The sequence below is a fragment of the Lontra canadensis genome, unplaced genomic scaffold (genome assembly GCF_010015895.1).
Source record: "Lontra canadensis isolate GAN:19392208 unplaced genomic scaffold, GSC_riverotter_1.0 scaffold98, whole genome shotgun sequence".
NCBI lineage: Eukaryota > Metazoa > Chordata > Mammalia > Carnivora > Mustelidae > Lontra > Lontra canadensis.
Window position 1 is genome coordinate 5,098,372 of NW_022631092.1, and position 21,246 is coordinate 5,119,617.

General features: G+C 45.7%; 1 protein-coding gene across 14 annotated transcripts in view; it reads left to right on the plus strand.

The window, feature by feature from the left end:
* The window catches only part of RGS6 (regulator of G protein signaling 6), a 542,966-nt gene that overhangs the window by 484,477 nt on the left and 37,243 nt on the right, over positions 1-21,246 (plus strand). For all 14 annotated transcript variants that reach the window (XR_004380282.1, XM_032837489.1, XM_032837491.1 and 11 more), the window contains exons 13-15: positions 3,905-4,015; positions 10,990-11,115; positions 18,889-19,075. Coding sequence is in view for 13 of the 14 variants with exons in the window: in XM_032837489.1 (XP_032693380.1) it covers positions 3,905-4,015; positions 10,990-11,115; positions 18,889-19,075 (424 nt within the window). In the remaining variant the exon portion in view is untranslated. The remainder of the gene's footprint in view (positions 1-3,904; positions 4,016-10,989; positions 11,116-18,888; positions 19,076-21,246) is intronic.

The following is a 21,246-nucleotide window of genomic DNA, read 5'->3' on the forward strand; positions in this document are numbered from 1 at the left end:
AAAATGTGTGACCGGAACTCCTCAGAATATCAAATAAGATGTGGTGCTTCTCAGCCTTTGCTGTGCATATGAATCACCTGGGGGATCTGGTTTAAATGCAGTTTCTGACTCTGTAGGTCTGGGGTAGGACTTGAGATTCTCCATTTCTTACAAGCTCTCAGGTGATCACTATGCTGCTGGTTTGTGGACCACACTTTCTGACGGGCAATGAGTTATAGCTGTTGGCTAATTTCTGCACACTTTCTGCAGTAATTGACCATCCTTACCCTCTGCAATTCAGTAGTAAGAACTGTGGTTCTGAATTTATCATTTCAGGAGAGATTGATGACACTCAAGTTGGCAGTGCTTGGAGAAAAGTTTTATTGTGGATCGATAACCATAAAAATATTCATACCTTTTGGCCCAATAATTCCACTTGTGGGTGTTAATTCTAAATAAATAACCCAGAAGATGGAAAAACCTATGTGAACAACGGTGTTCTACTACAGCATTATGTATACTAAAAAAAAAAAAAAAAATTTTAAATCTGTGTCTGCTATAAAGGAAATGATTATATTTATTATAACAAGTTCACTCAAGACAGTATTGTGGACATATGTTTCTCTTCTCTCCCTCCTCAAAAGCAATGTGTAAGTAAAGGAATAAAAATGATATGAGTGACATGGTCCACAAATTAATGGATTAACAGGTTCAACAAATTTTTCCAAGTTTGAGAGTCTATGGAATTAAGGTATAACCATGGGCCCCTGTCTCTATTGTATTTTTTTTTAATAGGGTGGCGAGAACAGGATGATGTCCTTACAATTCTTAACCTTTCTGTATTCCTGAAATATTTCAAAATTTAATTTAAAAAAAAAAAGAAAACAAGATGGTTGAGGACAGAGCAAAGAACATTATAACCCATGCGTTAAGAGTGTCAGTGTTGTAACAAAGTGAGCCAGATTGCCCAACAAAATTTGGCCTTGGCTCTTGAAGGTATCATCATGGAGAACAAGAATAAAACAAGAGAACATGGAGAGCAAGAATAAAGCCTGGGGCTAACCCAGAGGAATGGGCAAAGTCTGTCTCTGGATCTTTGGATCCCTAGATAACTGTCCCACTAGGAAACTATCTCTCCCTAGTTTTTCATCATAGAAGATGAACAGTTTATACTCCAGAGAAACTGAGTCAACATCAGTTCAGAATTCAGGCGCCTCACATCATAAATAGCCAGGTGAAAACAGAAAATTAATTGAGGATCAACTTAGTGAACAGTGGGACTCTCCCTCCAATCTCTGCCGGGCTCTTAGCCCTCCAGGAACTCAATGTATATGCCCACAGGCAAGAGACTAGGAAACTACAAGCTGTGGGCCAAGTCTTCTCCACCCTACTGTTTTTGCAAATAAAGTTTTATTGGAACCCAATCATGCACATTGATTCATGAATTATCTATGACTGGTTTTTGCTGCAATAGAAGAGCTGAGTAGTTGCAACAGACACCATCTGGCCTGTAAAATCTGAAATATTTACTGAGTCTTGCAGACGATGTTTACTTACCCTTGCTCTAGAGAAAAATCAATGTCTCCCAGGGAAAGTCCCCACATCCCTCATTGGAGCTCTAGTGAAAAGTCTGGTGAGTTACCCATGACCTGACAATGAACCCTTGTCCACATACACACCATACACACTCAATCTCCAAGCAGGTTTTTGTATCTTACTCTTTCACACAAGTGGATGTCCAGAGATTTTCCCGACACTCAAGGGAAACCCCAGTGTGATGGAGTATGATAAAAACAAAGAGCAAATGGGACTTGGAGGGACCCAAAACTATTTTAAAAAACCCAGAAAATAAAAATATAGAATTCATATCCTCAGAAATATTAATATCAGGGGCACCTGGGTGGCTCAGTCGGTTAAGGGTCCAACTCTTGATTTCGACTCAGGTCATGATCTCAGGGTTGTGGGATTGAGCCCCACCACGGGCTCCGTGTTCAACAAGGAGTCTGCTTGATATTCTCTCTCTTCCTCTCATTCTGCCCCTCCCCCTCCACTCACACTTTCTCTCTGTCTCTAAAATAAACAAATTTTTTTTAAAAAGAAGAAATATTAATATCAGATATCAGAAGATATTTCATCCACACATCAAGAACTAGATCTATGATAAAAAAGAATGAACTCTGGAAACTTAAGAAAGTGATAGCCCAGATTCAAAGCAAATAAATAAATAACAAGATGGAAAGGACTGTCAAGCAAAAAGACAAAAAGATGAAAAACGGTAAGGCAAATTTAAGAAAATTAGATTACCAATCCAGAAGGTCCAAGAAAGAATTACAGCAAGAGAAGACCAAGGAAATGAATGGAATGAAATTAGCCAAGAAATAATACTTCTGGGGAAAAAAATTTTTTTAATGTCTTGCACCTTATACCCAGCACAGTAAATAAAAACAACCAGCAAGGGGCGGGATGAAATCTCAGGGCAGTGCAACAAGAAGAGAAGGCTCCGTTTCCAGCGAGGAAAGACAGTAGAAAAAGAAGCTGGATCCAGACTTCTCAGCAGTAGCACTGGACACCAGAAAGCACAGTAGAGTGCCACCCTCAGAATCCTGAAGGAAGATGGTTTTTAACCTGGGGTTCTGTGCCCAGGACCATCGGCCAAGTATAAAGATAAAACAAAAATATGTTTAGACCCGCAAGGACTTGAAATAGTTAGCCTTTGTGCATCCTTTCTTAGGAAACTACTCAAGGAGGATTTCAACACAACCAGGAAGTCAAGCCAGTAAACAGACGTGAAGTCCAGAAAAGCAAGGTCTCCACGAGAAAGTGAAGGACTTCTCAGAACGGTGACTTTGCATCACTGTAGAGCCAAGGTCTCCAGGTCCAGACTGGAGAGAGAGGACTCGAGACTTTGAAGAGAAGCCCTCTGGGAGGCGGGGAGACAGAACTGAACTACGATCATGTGATGTGTTTAAGATGTGGAAAAATCATTGCTGGATGTTTTACAGATTTGTTAGAACCCTTGAAGAGGCTCCTTAGTGCATCAAAATACAACTTGTATCTAGTTTAATAATGTGGACAATAATAAATATTGATTTAACAAAGTATTATATGTCTCTTAGGAGGATCATAGGGGGAGGTGGTGGGGGAGTTGGGGACTGGTGAAGGGAAAGTTAAATCCTCATCTAAAATTGATAATCAAGAACAACTATAAAAACCAAATTTAGAAATACACAGCTAACTGCTAAAGGAAACAGAAGGGTAGAAAGTATAAGTCCATGAAAAGGGATAGGAGAAAAAAATCCCTATTTTTTTTTTTTTGCTAAAATTGCTATTTGTGTGTGTGTGTGTGTGTGTGTGTGTGTGTGTGTGAAATCATTTAGTACTATTTTATTGTTTTAGAAAGATAATGCGGCCGCTTGAATTATAACTGGAAAAACTAAGTTGTTTTGTGGAATAATGCTTATAATGCATTACCTCCTTTCAGTCTATCAGGATTTTAGCCTTTGTAATAAGGAAATCTCCCAGTTGGGAGCACTTGGCTGACAGCCTGGAGGGACTCTAGTGTCCTCGTTATGACCCAGATGCCCTGAGAGCCGTGGTCTCTGCGAGAGGTGATACACAAGCAGGTTTGGACCTGTGTATCAGTCAGGCTAGTGCAGCCAGGGTCCAGGTACAGAGTAAAGTGGGGAAAAGATATAAAATGCCTACAGGTACTATGACTGCATAATGCAAAATGCATAATGCAAAAATGATACATTCGTCATGAGAAGGGAACAAGCACACATGGAAACAGTTGGATTTGTCAGAAGTGCGAGTAAAGGCGTTTCCCTTTAACTTAGAATTCTAAAAAGACAGTTATAATGTTTGTGTAAAAGAGAACACAAGTTTTTAAAGGAATTCAGCGGCATTCTTTGCTTTCCTCCTGCAGCTTAATTGCTTACACGGAACAGTATGTGGAATATGATCCTTTGATCACGCCGGCCGAGCCCTCCAATCCCTGGATCAGTGACGATATCACTTTATGGGACATAGAGATGAGGTAAAAAAAGTTTTAATGTTTGAGAAGGAAAGAGATGTGGGAAAAAATCACGTGATAGTGAGATTACATTATTTCCTATCTCAGTTGACTGTTTTTATCACTAGAACAGAAACCCCTCTAGTTACCTCCTAAGTAAGTTCTGCTCACACAGGGTTCTACCTCCCTATAGCTTCAGTGTGTACATGGATCCCCAGTGCCTTCCTCTGACCTCTCTCTGACCCTTGGATATCGTGAGAACAGGGACACTCTTAATGTTTTTTCTAATATTTTATTTATTTTGAGAAAGGGAGAGAGAGAGAGTGGACGGTGGGGCAGAGGCAGAGAGAGAGAATCAGATTTCCTGCTGAGCGCAGAGCTCGACAGATGCAAGGCTCGATCCCATGACCCTGAGGTCAAAACCCCAGCCGGAATCAAGAGCCGGGCTCTCAACTGACAGCCACCCAGGCACCCCCCACACATCCTAGCTCTGATTGCTGGAGGGACAAAAAAATCTGTTGACCAATTTGTTGGTATATAGCATCAGTAGCAACAATAAGAGCGAGTCCCCACAATAGGTAAACAGAGTTCTCATCATTGAACAGATGGGGAAGCTGAGGCACAGAGGAGTTAATGAACCTGCTCGAGGTCCCTCAGCGAGTGGGTAGCAGAGTTAGGGCCAGAACCCAGACAACAGGTTCCAGAGCTGTGGTTTTCATCACTCTGCTCTTGGGGAGTGACTAAAAGTAGCTCTTCACCTGTGAGGGAAGGTAGGGCGTTCATTTACCAGCCCAGGAGCCAAAGCCCAGAGGGACTGGGACCAGAGTCACAGTCACTGAGGGAAGCACACAGACACACCTGGTGTGGTGTGCCTTGGCACCCTCTGCCCCTCAGCTAGAAGCCTTTTTATTTCATTTTTCATTTCTCTATATCTCCCTCATTCGCCTACACTCTTGCTCTTTTTCTGGTTTCTTTTCTGGAAATGAAAAATAAAACTTATAAAAAGTAATAAAAGTCTGGGGCATCTATGTGGCTCAGTTAACCGTCTGCCTTTGGCTCAGGTCATGATGCCAGGACCCTGGATTGAGTCCACATTGGGCTCCCTGCTCATTGGGGAGCCTGCTTCTCCCTCTCCTTCGGCTCCTCTCCCCTACTCGTTTCTTTGCGTGCTCTCTCTCTCTCTCCTTCAAATAAATAAATTGAGTCTTAAAAACAATAAAAAATCTTTTAAGAAAGTAATGAAAGTCTTTTATTACTTTTATATTTTGCTTATTATAATAAAAGTTCAAACTATTCAGATGTGCATAACAGAGAAAAGTTTCTCTCCCTCCCATCCAATCTCACTTTCCAGAAAGAATCTTTGCTTACAGTTTAATGTCAGGGTTTCCAAACGGAGCCAGGGCACCCTGGGCCCCTGCAGGGAATTCACAGGGTCACCCTGGCATATTCTGTATCCTCGAGGGAAGCATGGCGACGGCTGCCCTGCATCTGACACGGTGTAAAATACTAGCTTGAAGTACTTCACCATTTTCAACATTTCACATTACATTCCTTTCTTTGCAAGTGTGGGTTTTCAGGGCAGTTGCTGATAAAAGGCAAGTATTGTGCAAAAATCAAAATGGAACAGGAAACGAGCATATTGGGGTCCAGCCTGATTCCAAAGTTTGAGAAGAGGGACACGTTGTGGTTATTTAAGAATGAAGTAAACATTGTTTTTTCTTTCAATTTATATATACTTTATAGCTACTAAATTTGAGGACATGAATACATATTAAGTCCTTTGGACATATTTAAAAAACAAAGCTGGGGGCGCCTGGGTGGCTCAGTTGTTAGTCTCCTGCCTTCGGCTCAGGTCCCGATCCCAGAGTTCTGGGATCGAGCCCCACATCGGGCTCCCTGCTTAGCGGGAAGCCTGCTTCTCCCTCTCACACGCCTCCTGCTTGTGCTTCCCTCTCTCACTGTGTCTTTCTCTGTCAAATAAATAAATAATATCTTAAAAAAAAAAAAAAGCTGTTACATGGGTTTTTTTGCCCAGGGGTACCATGAAAAAGTAACTGAGACTCTAAGGATGCCATGAACTCAGGAAGTTTGGGAACCTTTGATTTAGAGTCTCTGTTTTTAGATTCTCACGTATATGCAGTATCATATTCTTTTGCATAAAGGGATTCATTATATATACATTGTCCCATAATTTTTTAATTAATATATCATGGGAATCTCTCTCTGTAAACACATATAAATCTGCCTTAACTTTTTCAATAACTACATAGTGTCCCCTTGCATGAGTATAGTATAATGTGTTTAACCAGTCCCCAGGTCATAAATATTAAGGTTCTATCTTCTTCTTTTTTTTTTTTTTGCTAGTGTAAACAATGATGCAAAGAACATCCTTTTACACAAGTCCAATTACTACTTTAGGATAAACTTCCAACAGTGGAATTGCTAGGACTGGCATGTTTATTTTTATTTTAGTTCATATGACTAGATTCTCTTAAGCAAAATAATATCATTTTATTTCCTGCCCACAGTTTAAAAGTGTCCATTTCTCCACATTCCTTGCCTACTCAAGCATTATCTTCAAGCATTATCAATCTTTGTCATTTTCACCTATGTGATAAGTTAAAATAAAAGATCTCGTGTTTTTCACTTTGCTAAAAGACTTGAGAATCTTTTCTCATGGTTGATACTCATTTTTCTCTTGTGAACTTGACTGTTTTGTGTTCTTCACCCACTTTTCTAGTGGTGTGTTTTGCTTTGGACATTGGGATACAAAATAGTTATATTTACTTGGATTATGTATTTTATCTTTATTCTGATATTTCATGGTTTCCGAATCTCGTTCTTTTTCTTTTCCTCTTCCCTGATTTTTGCCTTATTTACCAAGTTTTGTATTAGCTTTCCTTACTCTAGTTTCTATTCTCTTCATACTTGCTATTAAATGTTTTCATTTTTAATTAATGGCGTCAACCATACAAATAATAATAAAGTATGTAAAATAAAAAATGGAAATTTCCCTTGGCTTCCTCCAAGTCCCATTTCTCTTGATAGTTATGTTAGCCTGATATATTATTTTTAAAGATTTTATTTATTTATTTGACAGAGCGATCACAAGTGGGCAGAAAGGCAGGTGCAGGGGGCGGGGTGGTAGGGGGAGCAGGCTCCCTGCTGAGCAGAGACCCTGATGCGGGGCTCGATCCCAGGACCCTGAGGTCATGACCTGAGCCAAAGGCAGAGGCTTAACCCACTGAGCCACCCAGGCACCCCAAGACTGATATATTTTAAACCAACATTTTGGGACTTATATTTCTTCATCAACGTTAAAAGAAAAATAGCTGGTAGAAGACTATCTTATTTCTAATAGTTCTTTTTTTCTTTTTTTAACTTTATTTTATTATTTCAGTGTTCCAAGATTCATTGTTTATGCATCACACCCAGTGCTTTCTAATAGTTCAGATGGGCCCTATGTCCTCTCTTCTAATCTGATCCAAGAATTTAAATCTTTCCTTAACTCAAGGTATTTTCTCTCTCTCGCTCTCTCCCCCACCCCCCCCCTTTTTTTTTTTTCATCACTAATATTCTTTTTTCTGTCTTATCCTCTCTTTTCAGGAAATCCTTTTGTAGAAACTCTGAGCCTCTGGGATTGAACAGCCATCTCTCTTTATCTTTTCTCTCTTATAATTCCCATCTCTTGGTCTTTTTATTCTATATTCAAGGATAGAATTCCTTGACTTATTCTTCAAAGCCTTCGGCTTGGTGTTCAGTAATGTCCATTCTGTGATTTTATACTTTATGAGTTTTTCTTTTTCCTACTGAGTTTTGGGAGGGCTGGGTGACAGTCATGCTTTTCACTTCAGGAATTCTTAATATTTCTTGGACCCCTTCTTCTTTTTTTTTTAATAATTTTATTTTTTATAAACATATATATATATATTTTTCCCCCGGGGGTACAGGTCTGTGAATCTCCACGTTTACAAACTTCACAGCACTCACCATAGCACATACCCTACCCAATGTCCATAACCCCCCCCCAACCCCCCTCTGCCCAGCAATCCTCAGTTTGTTTTGTGAGATTAAGAGTCACTTATGGTTTGTCTCCCTCCCAATCCCAACTTGTTTCATTTACTCTTCTCCTACCACATTAACCCCCCATGTTGCATCTCCTCTCCCTCATATCAGGGAGATCATATGATAGTTGTCTTTCTCTGATTGACTTATTTCGCTAAGCATGATACCCTCTAGTTCCATCCACGTTGTCGCAAATGGCAAGATTTCATTTCTTTTGATGGCTGCATAGTATTCCATTGTATATATATACCACATCTTCTTTATCCATTCGTCTGTTGATGGACATCTAACAATTGCACTACTGGGTATTTACCCTAAAGATACAAACGTAGTGATCCGAAGGGGCACGTGCACCCGATGTTTATAGCAGCAATGTCTACAATAGCCAAACTATGGATGGACCCCTTCTTCTTAGCAGCCTGCCCTGTTCTTTTAATATTTACCCTCTTAAATCCCCCTGAGGGTGTGATACAGGTTTGGTTTGGTTTGGTTTTCATACTTCCCCTCTGTTTCTGACATAGTGGGTTTCGTTGGGGGTCATTTATCATATAATCAGTCACTGTGACTAATCACCGTTCAGAGTAGATCTGTCCATCTTCTCATATACCCAGCAATTTGAGGGACTGTTGGTTTTCATAAGAGAAGTTCTTGGCCAACAACTCTGGCCATATATTAGAACCACCTGGAGAGTTTATTAAAAAATAAACAACAGGGGCACCTGGGTGGCTCAGTATGTTAAAGCCTCTGCCTTAGGCTCAGGTCATGATCCCAGAGTCCTGGGATTGAGCCCCGCATGGGGCTATCTGCTCAGCAGGGAGCCTTCTTCCCCCTCTCTCTCTGCCTGTTTCTCTGCTTACTTGTGATCTCCATCTGTCAAATAAATAAATAAAATCTTAAAAAATAAAATAAAATAAAATAAAAAATAAAAAACAAACAAGAAAAATAATGCCCAGTACCCTCCTTAGTATGATTAAATCAGAAGTTCTGGCAGTGAGGGATTGGTTTGTCAGACAGACAAACAGACAAACTTTCATGATTTAAAATGAAATAAAATTTTAAAATCATCATGTACGGTGTAAATGAATGTCCATGATAGCCAGACTGTGGAAGGAGCCAAGATGTCCTTCAACAGATGAATGGATAAAGAAGATATGGCATATATACAACGGAATATTACTCAGCCATCAGAAAGGAGGAATATCCAGCTTTTCCATCAACATGGATGGAACTGGAGGAGATTATACTAAGTGAAACAAGTCAAGCAGAGAAAGTCAATTACCATATGGTTTCACTTACTTGTAGAGCACAAGGAATAACACAGAGGACATTGGGAGAAGGAAGGAGAAAATGAAGGGGGGGAATCAGAAGGGGAGACGAACCTTGAGAGACTATGGACTCTGAGAAACAAACTGAGGGCTTCAGAGGGGAGGGGAGTAGAGATAGGTTAGCCCAGCGATGGGTATTAAAGAGGGCACGGATTGCACAGAGCACTGGGTGTTATACGCAAACGATGAATCATGGAATACTACATCAAAAACTAATGATGTACTGTATGGTGACTAACATAACATAATAAAAAAATAAATAAAGGAAAAAAATAAGAATAAAAATCAGTTCCTCAGTCACACTAGCCATATTTGAAGTGCTTAAGAGCCACACGGGTCTAGGGGCTTCCAGACAGAGGGAAGAGATACAGAATACTCTTATCGTAGCAGAAACTTCCATTGGGCAACACTTGGCAGGACCTATTTGTTTTTCCAAACCTTTGAACACATATGCCCTCTTCCCCCTCCTCACTAAGTGTCATTGTCTAAGACAAATACGAGAATATATCAACTCTATGATTTTATTCACTTAATGCCTGCTAGAGATAATAAGAACTATGTGTCAGTTTTTTAAAAAGAAGGAAAATAAGTATTGCCAGACCCATGCTCCTCAAAGTTTAGTGAGCATTTAACTCACCCAGGGATCTCAATGGCTGTGAATTCTGATTCCCCATGTCCAAGACAGAGCTTAAGAGTCCACTGCTGGTCCCCAGACCACTCTTTGCATATGGCAATTATGGCATGCGGCTTGTGACCTAGACCCAAAGCTACTCGAAGGGTCAGGGGAATAAGTACACAAGTGAACTGCAAACGGAAACGCAGAGCTGAAGGAACTAGTCTCATCCTCCCAGAGCAAAAGAATAAGACTGACCCCTGCTTTGGTCTGAGGAGGGTCACATGGGTGTAGGACAGCACAGTTAGGCTAAGGGCTGCACTCTGGAGCCACATTTGTCTGGACTCGTCTTGACTCCACCACTTCCCAGTGTGTCTCTGGACAGGCGATCACAGCCCTCAGTTTCCCTGTCTGTAAAATGAGGCCAATACTAGTACAGTGTTTTACAGAGCAGTTGTGAGGACCCAGTGAGTTAGCAGAGATAAGATGCTCAGAGCAACGCCCAGAACATCGGAGAGGCTGACCAGAGGTGGTTCAGTGGACACAACAGTCTGCTTCTACACAAGTGGTAGGGTTCGTCCTGGAGGAGCTGATGCGTTTCTCACTGCTCGGATGCCACTTGGATCTAAGCACGACGAGAAGCGGTAGAGTCGAGAGTTGGGCGGTAGTGGACAGGCAGGGTCCAGGGAAGCCAAGTGAACGGGGTTGTTTCCCTCCCTGTAGACAGCAGCCACTTGGCAGGTCTCCGGGGGACCCTCGCCTAAATGTGGCCCCTTTGAAATGCCTTGTCTAAAGAGACACTTTACCATTGGCTGAGGTTGTACCGAGTGGGCAACTGGAGTTTGTGCAGGTTTTACCGAATCCAACACTTCAATCTGAAACCTTGCCCTTCGGCATGCGGCAGCAAAATAGATTCGAGTTGGTAGAAGGAATAAGCCACGGTGTTTTTTGCTTAGCACTGATCATTTTTTTAAAACCTTTGTTCTCCCCAAAAGCAAAGAGCCCAGCCAGCAGCGAGTCAAGAGGTGGGGCTTCTCTTTCGACGAGGTGTTAAAGGACCAGGTGGGGCAGGATCAGTTCCGGAGATTCCTGGAGTCCGAGTTCAGCTCAGAAAACCTCAGGTAACCCTGTCCAAGGCTGCCTCCGTGTGCAGAGTGTGTATGAGGAGATGTGCACAGTCAGTCTCCCCTTGCGCCGCCCTTTCTCAATAAAACTCACACCCCCGCTAATCTGGCCAAGACAGAAGTGGAGGATGAACCTGATGCCCAGCTCTGGCATCCCCACATCACCACTTCCCCAGACCAGCATTTTCTGTCCCGTAAGTCCAGATGACAGTTGTTCAAGTTGTTGGAAACATGTCTCCCGTGATAAGCAAATGATCCAGTGGGTCTGATGACAGAGAACCAGGGAGCTGCGGAGTGGAAAGGTAGCTCAGAAACCCTCTCCTTCAAAACTTCTCGGGCAGGGGACCCCAACACTCGACAAACTAACTAGAAAAAAAGAGGGATCCCTGAGCTCATTTCAGAATTTTAAAAAGCCAGAGTATATACAGTTCAATGTCTGGAGACATATCCGTAAAAGCTAACAAAAACATGATTTTCCTTTTGGGGGGGAGTCAATCAACACCGTGTCACAGTTGCTCTGGTCACCTGCTGCCAGTGAGAACACCCGATCATCGCTCTTGGTCTCCAGCTAATCAAGATGGGGGAAATGCATCGATGTATTAATAATTACTGTTCAGGGCGCCTGGGTGGCTCAGTGGGTTAAGCCGCTGCCTTCGGCTCAGGTCATGATCTCAGGGTCCTGGGATCGAGTCCCGCATCGGGCTCTCTGCTCAGCAGGGAGCCTGCTTTCCCCCCCCCGCCCCCTCTCTCTGCCTGCCTCTCCATCTACTTGTGATCTCTCTCTGTCAAATAAATAAATAAAATCTTTAAAAAAAAAAATAATAATTACTGTTCAGTTGAAGAAAAAAACAAAATCTTCAAAACAGGAGGCCCATTGAGAGAGAGAGGAAAGGGAAAGCATTCAGAGGGAGAGGGTCCATTGTCATGAAAGGCTGGGGAACTTATGGTTTATTCAGGTTTCCATTGTATTCGAATCAACAGAGACCTATGGGTCTGAGCCCCCATGTGATCCCAGCTAACTGGTGACTTCTCAGAGGGAAAGCTCAGGACCTTTTTCTTGGCATCAGGTTCTTTTTTTTTTTTTTTTTTTTTTTTTTTGCATGCAAGGTTAATTCCCATCATCCAGTGGTGTCTTTCTCAGAAAGGGTGGTTTTATTCCACTTTTAAAAAAGTTTTTTAACTTTAAAAAATCAGAGCATATATTGTGGGCAAAGGACTGTCCGCTCCGGTGTCACCGTGCAAAGACCATGTTATTTCTTTGGCAGCAGGGACCACATCGGTCCCATTCATCAGTCAGGCGCTGTTTATCCCACACATATGCTGCATCAAGTTCCGCAGGAGTCGGCTGAGGGATGCAAGAAAGGCAAACTGCATGATCCTTGTCTCCAGTGATCTTGTAGGCCCTTGAGGGAAAAAACACAAGAAACAATTACATCTTAAATGACTATCAATGAGTATAAACTCTAGGAACTGTTTTGGGCATGTTTAATAAAAGGGAGGGATGAATGTGAGCCGGAGTAGCCAGTCATAAGCCGGACTCGGAAGAATACACAGGATACCGATAGACAAACTAGAAGGAGGGAGAGTGTTCTCAGCGAGAAGACCCTATGAGCCACGGCGTGGCGGTGGGCTCTCCCACACTACAGAGCTCCAGCAGGATGTGTGGGTCCTGGTTAACCGTATGCACCCGATGCCTTTCTAGGCAACCCGGAGGCTACCGTACAGCAGATAAGGCTGCACTCCTGAGGCCCCGTCGGGGCGCAGGAGTTCTTTCCTGACGCAGAGGCACTGTCCTGAACACACCTGAGAGCTCCGCTTCAATTCCTAGGCAGGCGTTTGTAACAAAAGGCCTGGGCTCTCAAACTCTCCCTTAGGGTGGTGTTCAGACCAGCCTCGCTCCCCAGGCTGCTCTTGGAGGAGGTGGGTGGGGTTTCGGAGGCCACGCCCCCCTGGTCCCAAGTGCTGCCTTCCGGGGCCTCTCCCTGCACAGGCTCGGCCCTGGGACACACACTGAGCCCAAAGACCCCCATGAGGAGTCTTTCCAGTTTCTCCTTTTTATCTCTGTTCCCTGTGGGACCCCCCCCCAAAAAAAAAAGAAATTGGTCTAGAGTGGTCTAGAAGCCTCCTTCACCTGGTTATTTCTCATACTATGCGTGGCCTTATGACCCTCCTGCCACCTGCACCATTACAGAGACGGGGTCCTGGTCATTTTGAGGGTCATTCTGAGCCGGAGCATCTGCTGGTTCAGCCCCTCCTCCGCGCCCAGTCTGAGTGCAGCCAGAGCCACACGTGTGCAGCGAAAATGCATTACTTGTAAGGCTAGGAGGGCAGGGAGGAGTCTGTCCCTGCAGGTATTGGGTGCCTCGTCCTGCCATCCCCCACTCGCCACACGCCCCCCCGGCCCCCCATGCCTCCACCAGCTCCTTCCTCCTGTGGCAGGAGGCTACACTCAATCTTGGGTGAAAGAGGCGTAGGGGAGGGGCACTCGGGAGTGTGCCAGTGACTCATCTACACCCCCAGCATGAATGCAGAAATCCACACTTAGAGAGGGACCCCTCTGATCCATGACAGGAGAGAGGATAAAGAAAATAGAACAGCCGGAGATAAAAAGTACAGCCCACAAGTTTATAAAATCCTCTCTGGGGACCCAAGTTCCACTTTTATGATATTCAGCATAATTGGATACGTGGGGGAAAGTTCGGTTTGTAATCACACAACTACTTAGGACTCTTCGGTCATCCCTACCCAGGTGGTTTCTCCCCTCCCCTTTGCAGTCAGTCCTCCAGCCACAGAGAGTGGCTTAGCAGCCACAGTGACCCAGGGCCCAAGGACTCCCCTGAGCAGGGCGGCCACGGGTGCCCCGCAGATGGGCCTTCAGCAAGCTCCCTGTGAATGGTGCCCCCTGGAGCTGAAGAACGTGGCATAACCCAGGGGTCCTGCTCGTCTGTTGGCTTTGGGCACGCTGGGAATTATCCCTTCTCCCCAGGACGGATCAGCAGCCCAGGCAACTGGCATTCAGGGATGGAAAAAAGAGACCAACCAGCACTCAACCTCATCCATTGCAAAGGGCATCTCCATCTCGTCCTCCCAGATGCCTTTGCATCACTCTAAGAGCAAAAGGGGTACTTAGAAGGTAACATTTTTGCATGGCCCTGGTGAAGTAGCCACGTGGTTGAACGTGTACCAGAGCTTTAGAGGACAGCCCAGAGGAGCCCCAAAGAGACGTAGAAGTCACTGTCACAACAGCAAAGCATCACCCTGGATCCTTTAAGGGAAGGTGTCTGTGATAATAGGACATAAGTTCAAGTCCCCCTTCATGGTGAGCTGAGAAGGGAGGGGCCTCATCTTTGGGGATCCAGCGCCTTGCAGGGTGTGAGAACCCACACTCTCTGTGGCACCCTGACCTGAGCCCAGGGCTCCATTCTGATGGCCTGGGGCCCCAAGGTAACCGTTTGCTGGGGGCCTGTACAATGTCCACGGGCTGTCACCCAGAAGGCGAGAAGCAGGGACGTCGAGTGCATTATCCGACTTCGTCCTCCCTTCTCTGTGCGCTTTCCCAGAATGGTGACAGGAGTCCCTTGTCCACCTTTGCCCCCTCCCCATCACCCCTATGCCCATCTTGCTCCCTCCCTGGCGCGACACCCACTTCTGCACGGCAGGGCATGAGTTAAAACTCAAAACCCACAGCAAAGAGCGTTGCCAGTACATTTTTTATGAGCTGTAACGTCTCCTGAGAGAACGTGGTTGTTCTTCTAACCTGCAGATTGATTATCCCAGTTCCACACAGTGTCAGCTGAAGGGAGAAGCAATTAAAGAGAGCACAGGGGAGCTGCCGGGTTTGCTTGGAGAGCTCCAGGCTCTGAGAGTTGCCCCAGGTCCTGGGAGGACCTGGGAAGGTTCATGAGGCCCAGCAGGACTCACCACTAACCAAACACATGATTAATCGCAGCAGAGGTGGCTCACGCGCCACCGTGACAATCTGTGGCAGTTCAGCCACTGCCCCTGGAAGGAACAGAACTCAGCGGCCGCGGGGCTGGGGCTGGTGGCTGCGGTAGCCCCCCCCGGAGGATTTCCGCCCCACCAGGGACCCAGTCAAGTTGCCTCTGTCCTTCCTGAGTCTCTGCTGACCAGCAGAGGGCACAGAAAGTCTTCCTTCAGCATCAAGTTTGCATTTTCTCTGGGAATGAACTAAAAGCTAGATTTTTCCAAGCCGTGAAAATCCTAGTTTATGAAAAAAAATAGGGAAAATAAGAACTGATGGGCTGCCCAGAAGCCCTGGCAAGAGAGGGACAGTGGCTGCGTGCTGTTCCTGCTTCCAGCCAGCCTCCAGGAGAAAATCCCACTCCCTGCCGGCACTGAGGTCCTGGGGACAGAGGAGGCTACCTGGGGCAGTCCGGGGACCACCTGCCCCTGGAACCCCCCCCCCACTACGGCTGCTGCTGGGCCCTGGGGCGTCAGAGCCCCCATGGGCTCCCTACCCAGGCCCGTGCCAGGCCTGCATTCCTGAGCCATCGCCGCACACCCCATGCCGGCGCGGGCTGCCTCCCCACACTCTGACGACTCCAGCGGAGCGGGACAGATGGTCTCCCTGATACCAGCAAGTCCTTGTGGCCTGCCAGTCATGACAGCCCTTCTGCTGCAAGCCACAGAGGCTTAGTGCAGGATGGGCGGGTTTGATGCCGCTGCTGGCATCGTCCCCCCACTCTCGCTGGCGTCCTCCAGGAGGAGCAGTACCTGTACCTGCAGGCTTCAGGAAGGCAGAAGCTGCCCCAGCCTCCACGGGCCTCGAGCCAGTCCCGGGTGTGTGGCGGGGAGCTCCGTGGCCCCGGAGAGGGGTGTGTGGCTGGGCCATTGGGGCCCAGGGGCTTGGAGCGCGGCGCTCCCGCCTCAGGCCAGTGGGCTCACAGATGGCAAATGCAAACTGGAGCCTGCTCTGAATTTCAAATTGACACAAAGGTTCTTCGAAGCCGGTGATGGTGAACACATAGAGGATGTCAGGATGCTGTTGTGACAGCATTTTTGCTGTCACCTGAGAAGGATAAGGCAGGTCATCTGCAAGGCAGGCATAAGGCTGATAGGGTCCCTGTGAGGGCAGGGAGGAAAGACGGCTGTCTGAGGAATGTCATCTCCTCCTCGTCTTCAAACAAGCCTGTGGTTTCTTCTTGTACTTTTATTTTGAAAAATTCTTGGTTTGTGACAAAGGGAACCTTTTAATTTTTATGTACAAGTGTGTTACATTGGATTCTGGAATCTCTGTTGACATCAGTTTAGACCTTCTTTATACCCTGCTGAGTGATGGGCATGACTGCGGCTCCCAGATCATTCTGCCAAAGGGACTCTGAGGCCTTGGGAACCGCAGGAGCCTGCAGAGCTCAGAAGCTGCTGGGTCCTCAGGGCCTTCCCGGAGCTTGAGAGCTTCTCCTCAGAGCAGCCCGAAACAAGGGACAGAAAGTGACAGAAGGTGACCCCCACATGACATTGATTGAGGGAGCAGGAAATTGCCCAGGAACCATCCATGTGTGTGAGAAACTGCAGGGTTGGGTAGGCTCGGGAAGGATGCTGGCCCAGAGGAGCTGCTTCCAGCCCCGGGGGACTCACCCCAGAGACAACTCCCTGAGGGAGGGCCCTTCTCGCATCAGCCCCAGCATGTGGCTGCCAAAGACTCACTGACTCCATCTTTGGTGAGTTGCCCACGAGCACTCCTTCTGGTCCTTTGAAAAACCCACAGCAGCTTGCTTCTTCAGAGCTGGGTTTCCTAATTCTCACCTGCCCATCACACCCTGCCTTTCGGACAAAGACATCACCAGATGACCATGTTCATCTTTGTGTCCTGGGCACCTCCTTCATTCCACAGCAGACGTCGAGGGTGGGATGGAGAGGCCTAAGGACCCTGAGGCATGGGATTGGGAGGTGGAAGAACCCCACTCCTCACAGAGAGAACGCCCAGCCATCCAAGGAGGAAGCCCGGTACTGACCATGTGGCCGTCCCCTTTGACCTCCCCATGGCTCTCACCCACGGGAACTGAAAGCATTTCTGTTACACCTGGATGGGAACTTCTTGAGACCCACGTCACACATCCTGCCACCCACTTCGTACCCATTTTACAGATGGGGGAAGGGATGCCCAGAAAGGCACAATTCCAAGACAGCAGCATAGTCAAGATGAGGACTGAACTGTGTTTCCTGGTCTTCTGGTCAAGTGAGGTCATTAAATCTCCTTCCTGGACTCTGGCTGTTCAGGACCAACAAGGGACGAGTTGGGAGTCCAGAGGCCCCGCCACACCTCTCTCCTGGTGGACATGGAGCTGTATTACCAAAGTTGGCCACTAAGTGGCGCCTTTGGGCCATGCACTTGGCTCCAAAGACAATTCTAAGAACAGCGGCAGAAAAACATCCTTAACCTTTGAAAGAAAGAAAGAAAGAAAGAGAGAGAGAGAGAGAGAGAGAGAGAAAAGAAAGAAAAGAAAGAAAAGAAAGGAAAGAAAAGAAAGAAAAGAAAGAAAAGAAAGAAAAGAAAGAAAGAAAGAAAGAAAGAAAGAAGGAAAGAAAAGGAAAAAACAAGTACGTCTTACTCTGGGTGCAATTCGATGACAGATTGAACTCACTTTCCACCGTGTTGTGGTCCAGCTTCTCTTGTCCCTGCCTTTCATTGACTGGCTTATGTGTGAATGCTATGGCTGTGGGAACCACATAGCCTGGGGCCTGTCCTCATGTCTCATTGATGGGGACACTGGCCTGTCTTGTTCACAAGGCACAAAGTGTGCTACCCAGATCTGGGTCTTGCTGCAAGCCCTCCCCAGGGCTTCCTCGGGAACCATCCTCATGACCAGGGAGCTGTTGTCCAAGCTTAGCCTTGTTTGCTGCTGCCCTCAGCAGAAAAGAGCTCACACCCAGCTCTTCCAACAGCCGCTGCCATGCTGATGCTGAGGAATTCATGAAAAGCACATATGGAAGTGAGCTAGAGGTCTTCCTCTCCAGTGCTCTCTGGAGAATCTTTTGGCATAGAGGTTGCCCATGTGTGCCTCTCCAGTTTTGTTCCTCAGGAGCTCATCTTCAAGCCAACAGCCATTTATTGAGCACCTACTACATGCTAAGCATCATGCTGGACACCGACCTTGCAAATTGGCTGCTTTTCCATCAGCAACATGAATAGCTGGGTCCTTCCAGCTCAGATATTCGTTATAATTCCAAGCTTCTCTCTGCCTCTGTGATTTCCTTCATTTTGATGCTGCAAACTGATCCCAACCAGATATGACAAATGAATTCATACTCTCTGTGTCAGGGCACCTGTGGAGAGCACTGGCTCTCAACCAGGAGGGGACTTCACCTCCTAGGGGGCATTCGGTAATACCTAGAAACATTTTTGGTTGTCACAACTTGGGGAGGGGTCCCCACTGGCATCTGGTGGGTGGAGGCTAGGCATGCTGCTCAACATCTTACAATGCACAGGGCAGCCCTCACAAAAAAGAATCATTGAGCCCAACATGGAAATAGTGCAGAGCTTGAGAAACCTTGATGTAAAGGGAAAGAAACCTCTTGGTAACCAGAAGTACAATGATTTCTCTAATGGGCACTTCCTTTCAATTCTCCACAATAATGTAGCACCCTGTGAATTTCCAGCAGTCCCTACCATCTTTGCTCTTAGGTAGTGGCAGCAGGGAAGTCTGGAGATGCAGCAGAATGAGTTTTATGGGCTGTGTGTTCTGGGACCACGTCCAGCAGAGTCCAGAGGCTGAGCGCCGTGGAAATGACTTTCTTTATGCTTCCCAGGTTCTGGTTGGCTGTCCAAGACCTCAAGAAACAACCCCTCCAGGATGTGGCCAAGAGGGTAGAAGAAATCTGGCAAGAGTTCCTGGCTCCAGGGGCCCCAAGCGCAATCAACCTGGATTCTCACAGCTACGAGATAACCAGTCAAAACGTCAAAGATGGAGGCAGATACACATTCGAAGATGCCCAGGTTTGCTTATCTACTCGATTAGTTCTTATCTACTCAAAAAGTGTTCATTTGTCCACTCCAACACCTCACCCTTTCATATAGGTCCAAGGCATTGTGTGTAGCTAGAATTTCAGGTTTTATTATTTTAAGGCCATCAGGGGAAACCAGTCCAGGTAAGTGGATAGTGAAATTCTTCCTAGTATTGTCTTCCTGGATCAGTTACATTGTTGCAGAGAGATAGACATTTAGTTATAGGTGTTATCCTTTCCAGGAGAATCTCAAAATTTTTACAAAATCTGAGGTCCTGTAATAAGTCAGTAGTAGAATCCAGAAACCCTAACACCACATCAGCAAAGTGGGTATAGGGAGCGGGCAGGGCAGTGAGTCTCGTCTCACCGTGAAGCCCAGCTCATAACCACTACTTACTCTACTTCCATAGTGACGTTCAACTCTGCAGTTACTCTTTGGGGGGCACCTCTATATCCCAGGCCTTGTGCTATGTGATAAAATACCACTAAGAAGGACGGAACCCCTGCCCTCAAGGAGGTTACGGGCTCACTGGGGAGAAAGACAAAAGAATGGGGAATTTTACCAGTGGGAGAACGGGGGTCAGTCTCAGGTTTAAGGTTTAAGGTTTAAGGTTTCAGGAAGGCCATGGGAGGGACTCCTAAGCCTGGATGCTACAACTGGGCACAGATGCTGGGGAGGCTGGCAAAAGAAGCAGGAGCCACGTAAGCCACTCTAAACAACATGCTTTACCTTGAGAGCTAAGAGGTACCATTTCTAAAGATAACCATCCACTTTCTGGGCCCTAACTGTGATTCCCTCTTACCCATCCTACACCTGGGGTGATGGGGCTTAAAGGTTCAGTCTTGTCTCTTCAACCCTCTTCATTTCTCTCACCTGTGGGGTCCCCAAATAGAGAATTGGCATACATCGCTTTCCTACAGACATTATTATCCAGTTTAGGAAACTCAGTGGCACTGATGCAAATAATAGCATGGGAACAGAACCAATGTCCCTTGTCATCCGGATCTGCCTGGTTATTTTCTCAGAACTTCTAAACGGAAGCACCACCCAAGCTCAGCACCATCACTGTCTTTCCTTTCCTCTGGCTGTGAGCTCCCCTGAACGCTGGTACCAGGCAAATTTGGTTCTATAGAGTTCCATGTTATTGCTTTATGAAAACTCAACCCTCTCATAACTCTTTGCAGCTTCAAAGCAAAATATTTAGATCATGAGAAATCTTCTTTTGTGTGTGTCTGTGTATATACTCCCAAGCACATACTGATGTATTCTGGTGAGGAAAGTGATGGAGGAGCTCCTTGGCTAATAGAGAGACCCCTCAGATGAACGATCTGAAACACACAGCTCAGTTCTCCATTGTTCATGAAATACAAGACCTGAAATACTAGTCAGAACCAGTCGACAAGCCGGATGTTGGGAGGAAGGATTTCTTTTAATCTTTTATTATGGGAAGATGTAAACATGTGATAAAGTAGAAAGAGCAGAACAACAGACCTTTATGGGCTTTCATCCAGCCTGAGCAATCATCAATACAGGACTGATCTCATTTTATCTGTGCCCCCACCTACTTTCTCAGCTACCATTAGGTTATTTTAAAGCAACTCTGTGACATTACATCATTTCACCTGTGAATACCTAGTATGTAGCATTACTAACACCACTGTCACACCTTAAAAATTAGCAACATTTTCTTTATAACATATATATGGTATATGCGAATGTTCAAATTTATGGCGGTGGTATAAATGCCATTTTTTAACCTTTAATTTAAAATCAGAATCCAGGGGTGCCTGGGTGGCTCAGTCAGTTAAGCTTCTGCATTCAGCTCAGGTCATGATCCCAGGGTCCTGGGATTGAGCTCCATGTTGCGTTCCCTGCTCAACAAGAGTCTGCTTCTCCCTCTACCTGCCACTTGCCCTGCTTGTGTGGTCTCTCTCTCTCTCTTTCTCTTTCTCTCTCTCTCTCTCAAATAAATAAATAAAATATTTTTAAAAATAAATAAAATAAAATCCAAATCAGGCCCACACATTGCAGTATATTGACATGTCTTTCATGTGCCTTTTAATCTATAGGTTTCTTTTATATCCCTCTACTCCCCTCCCTGCCCCCTTGCACTTTTTTTCATGAAGAAATTATATTTTTTTACCTGTAGAGATTCCCACAGC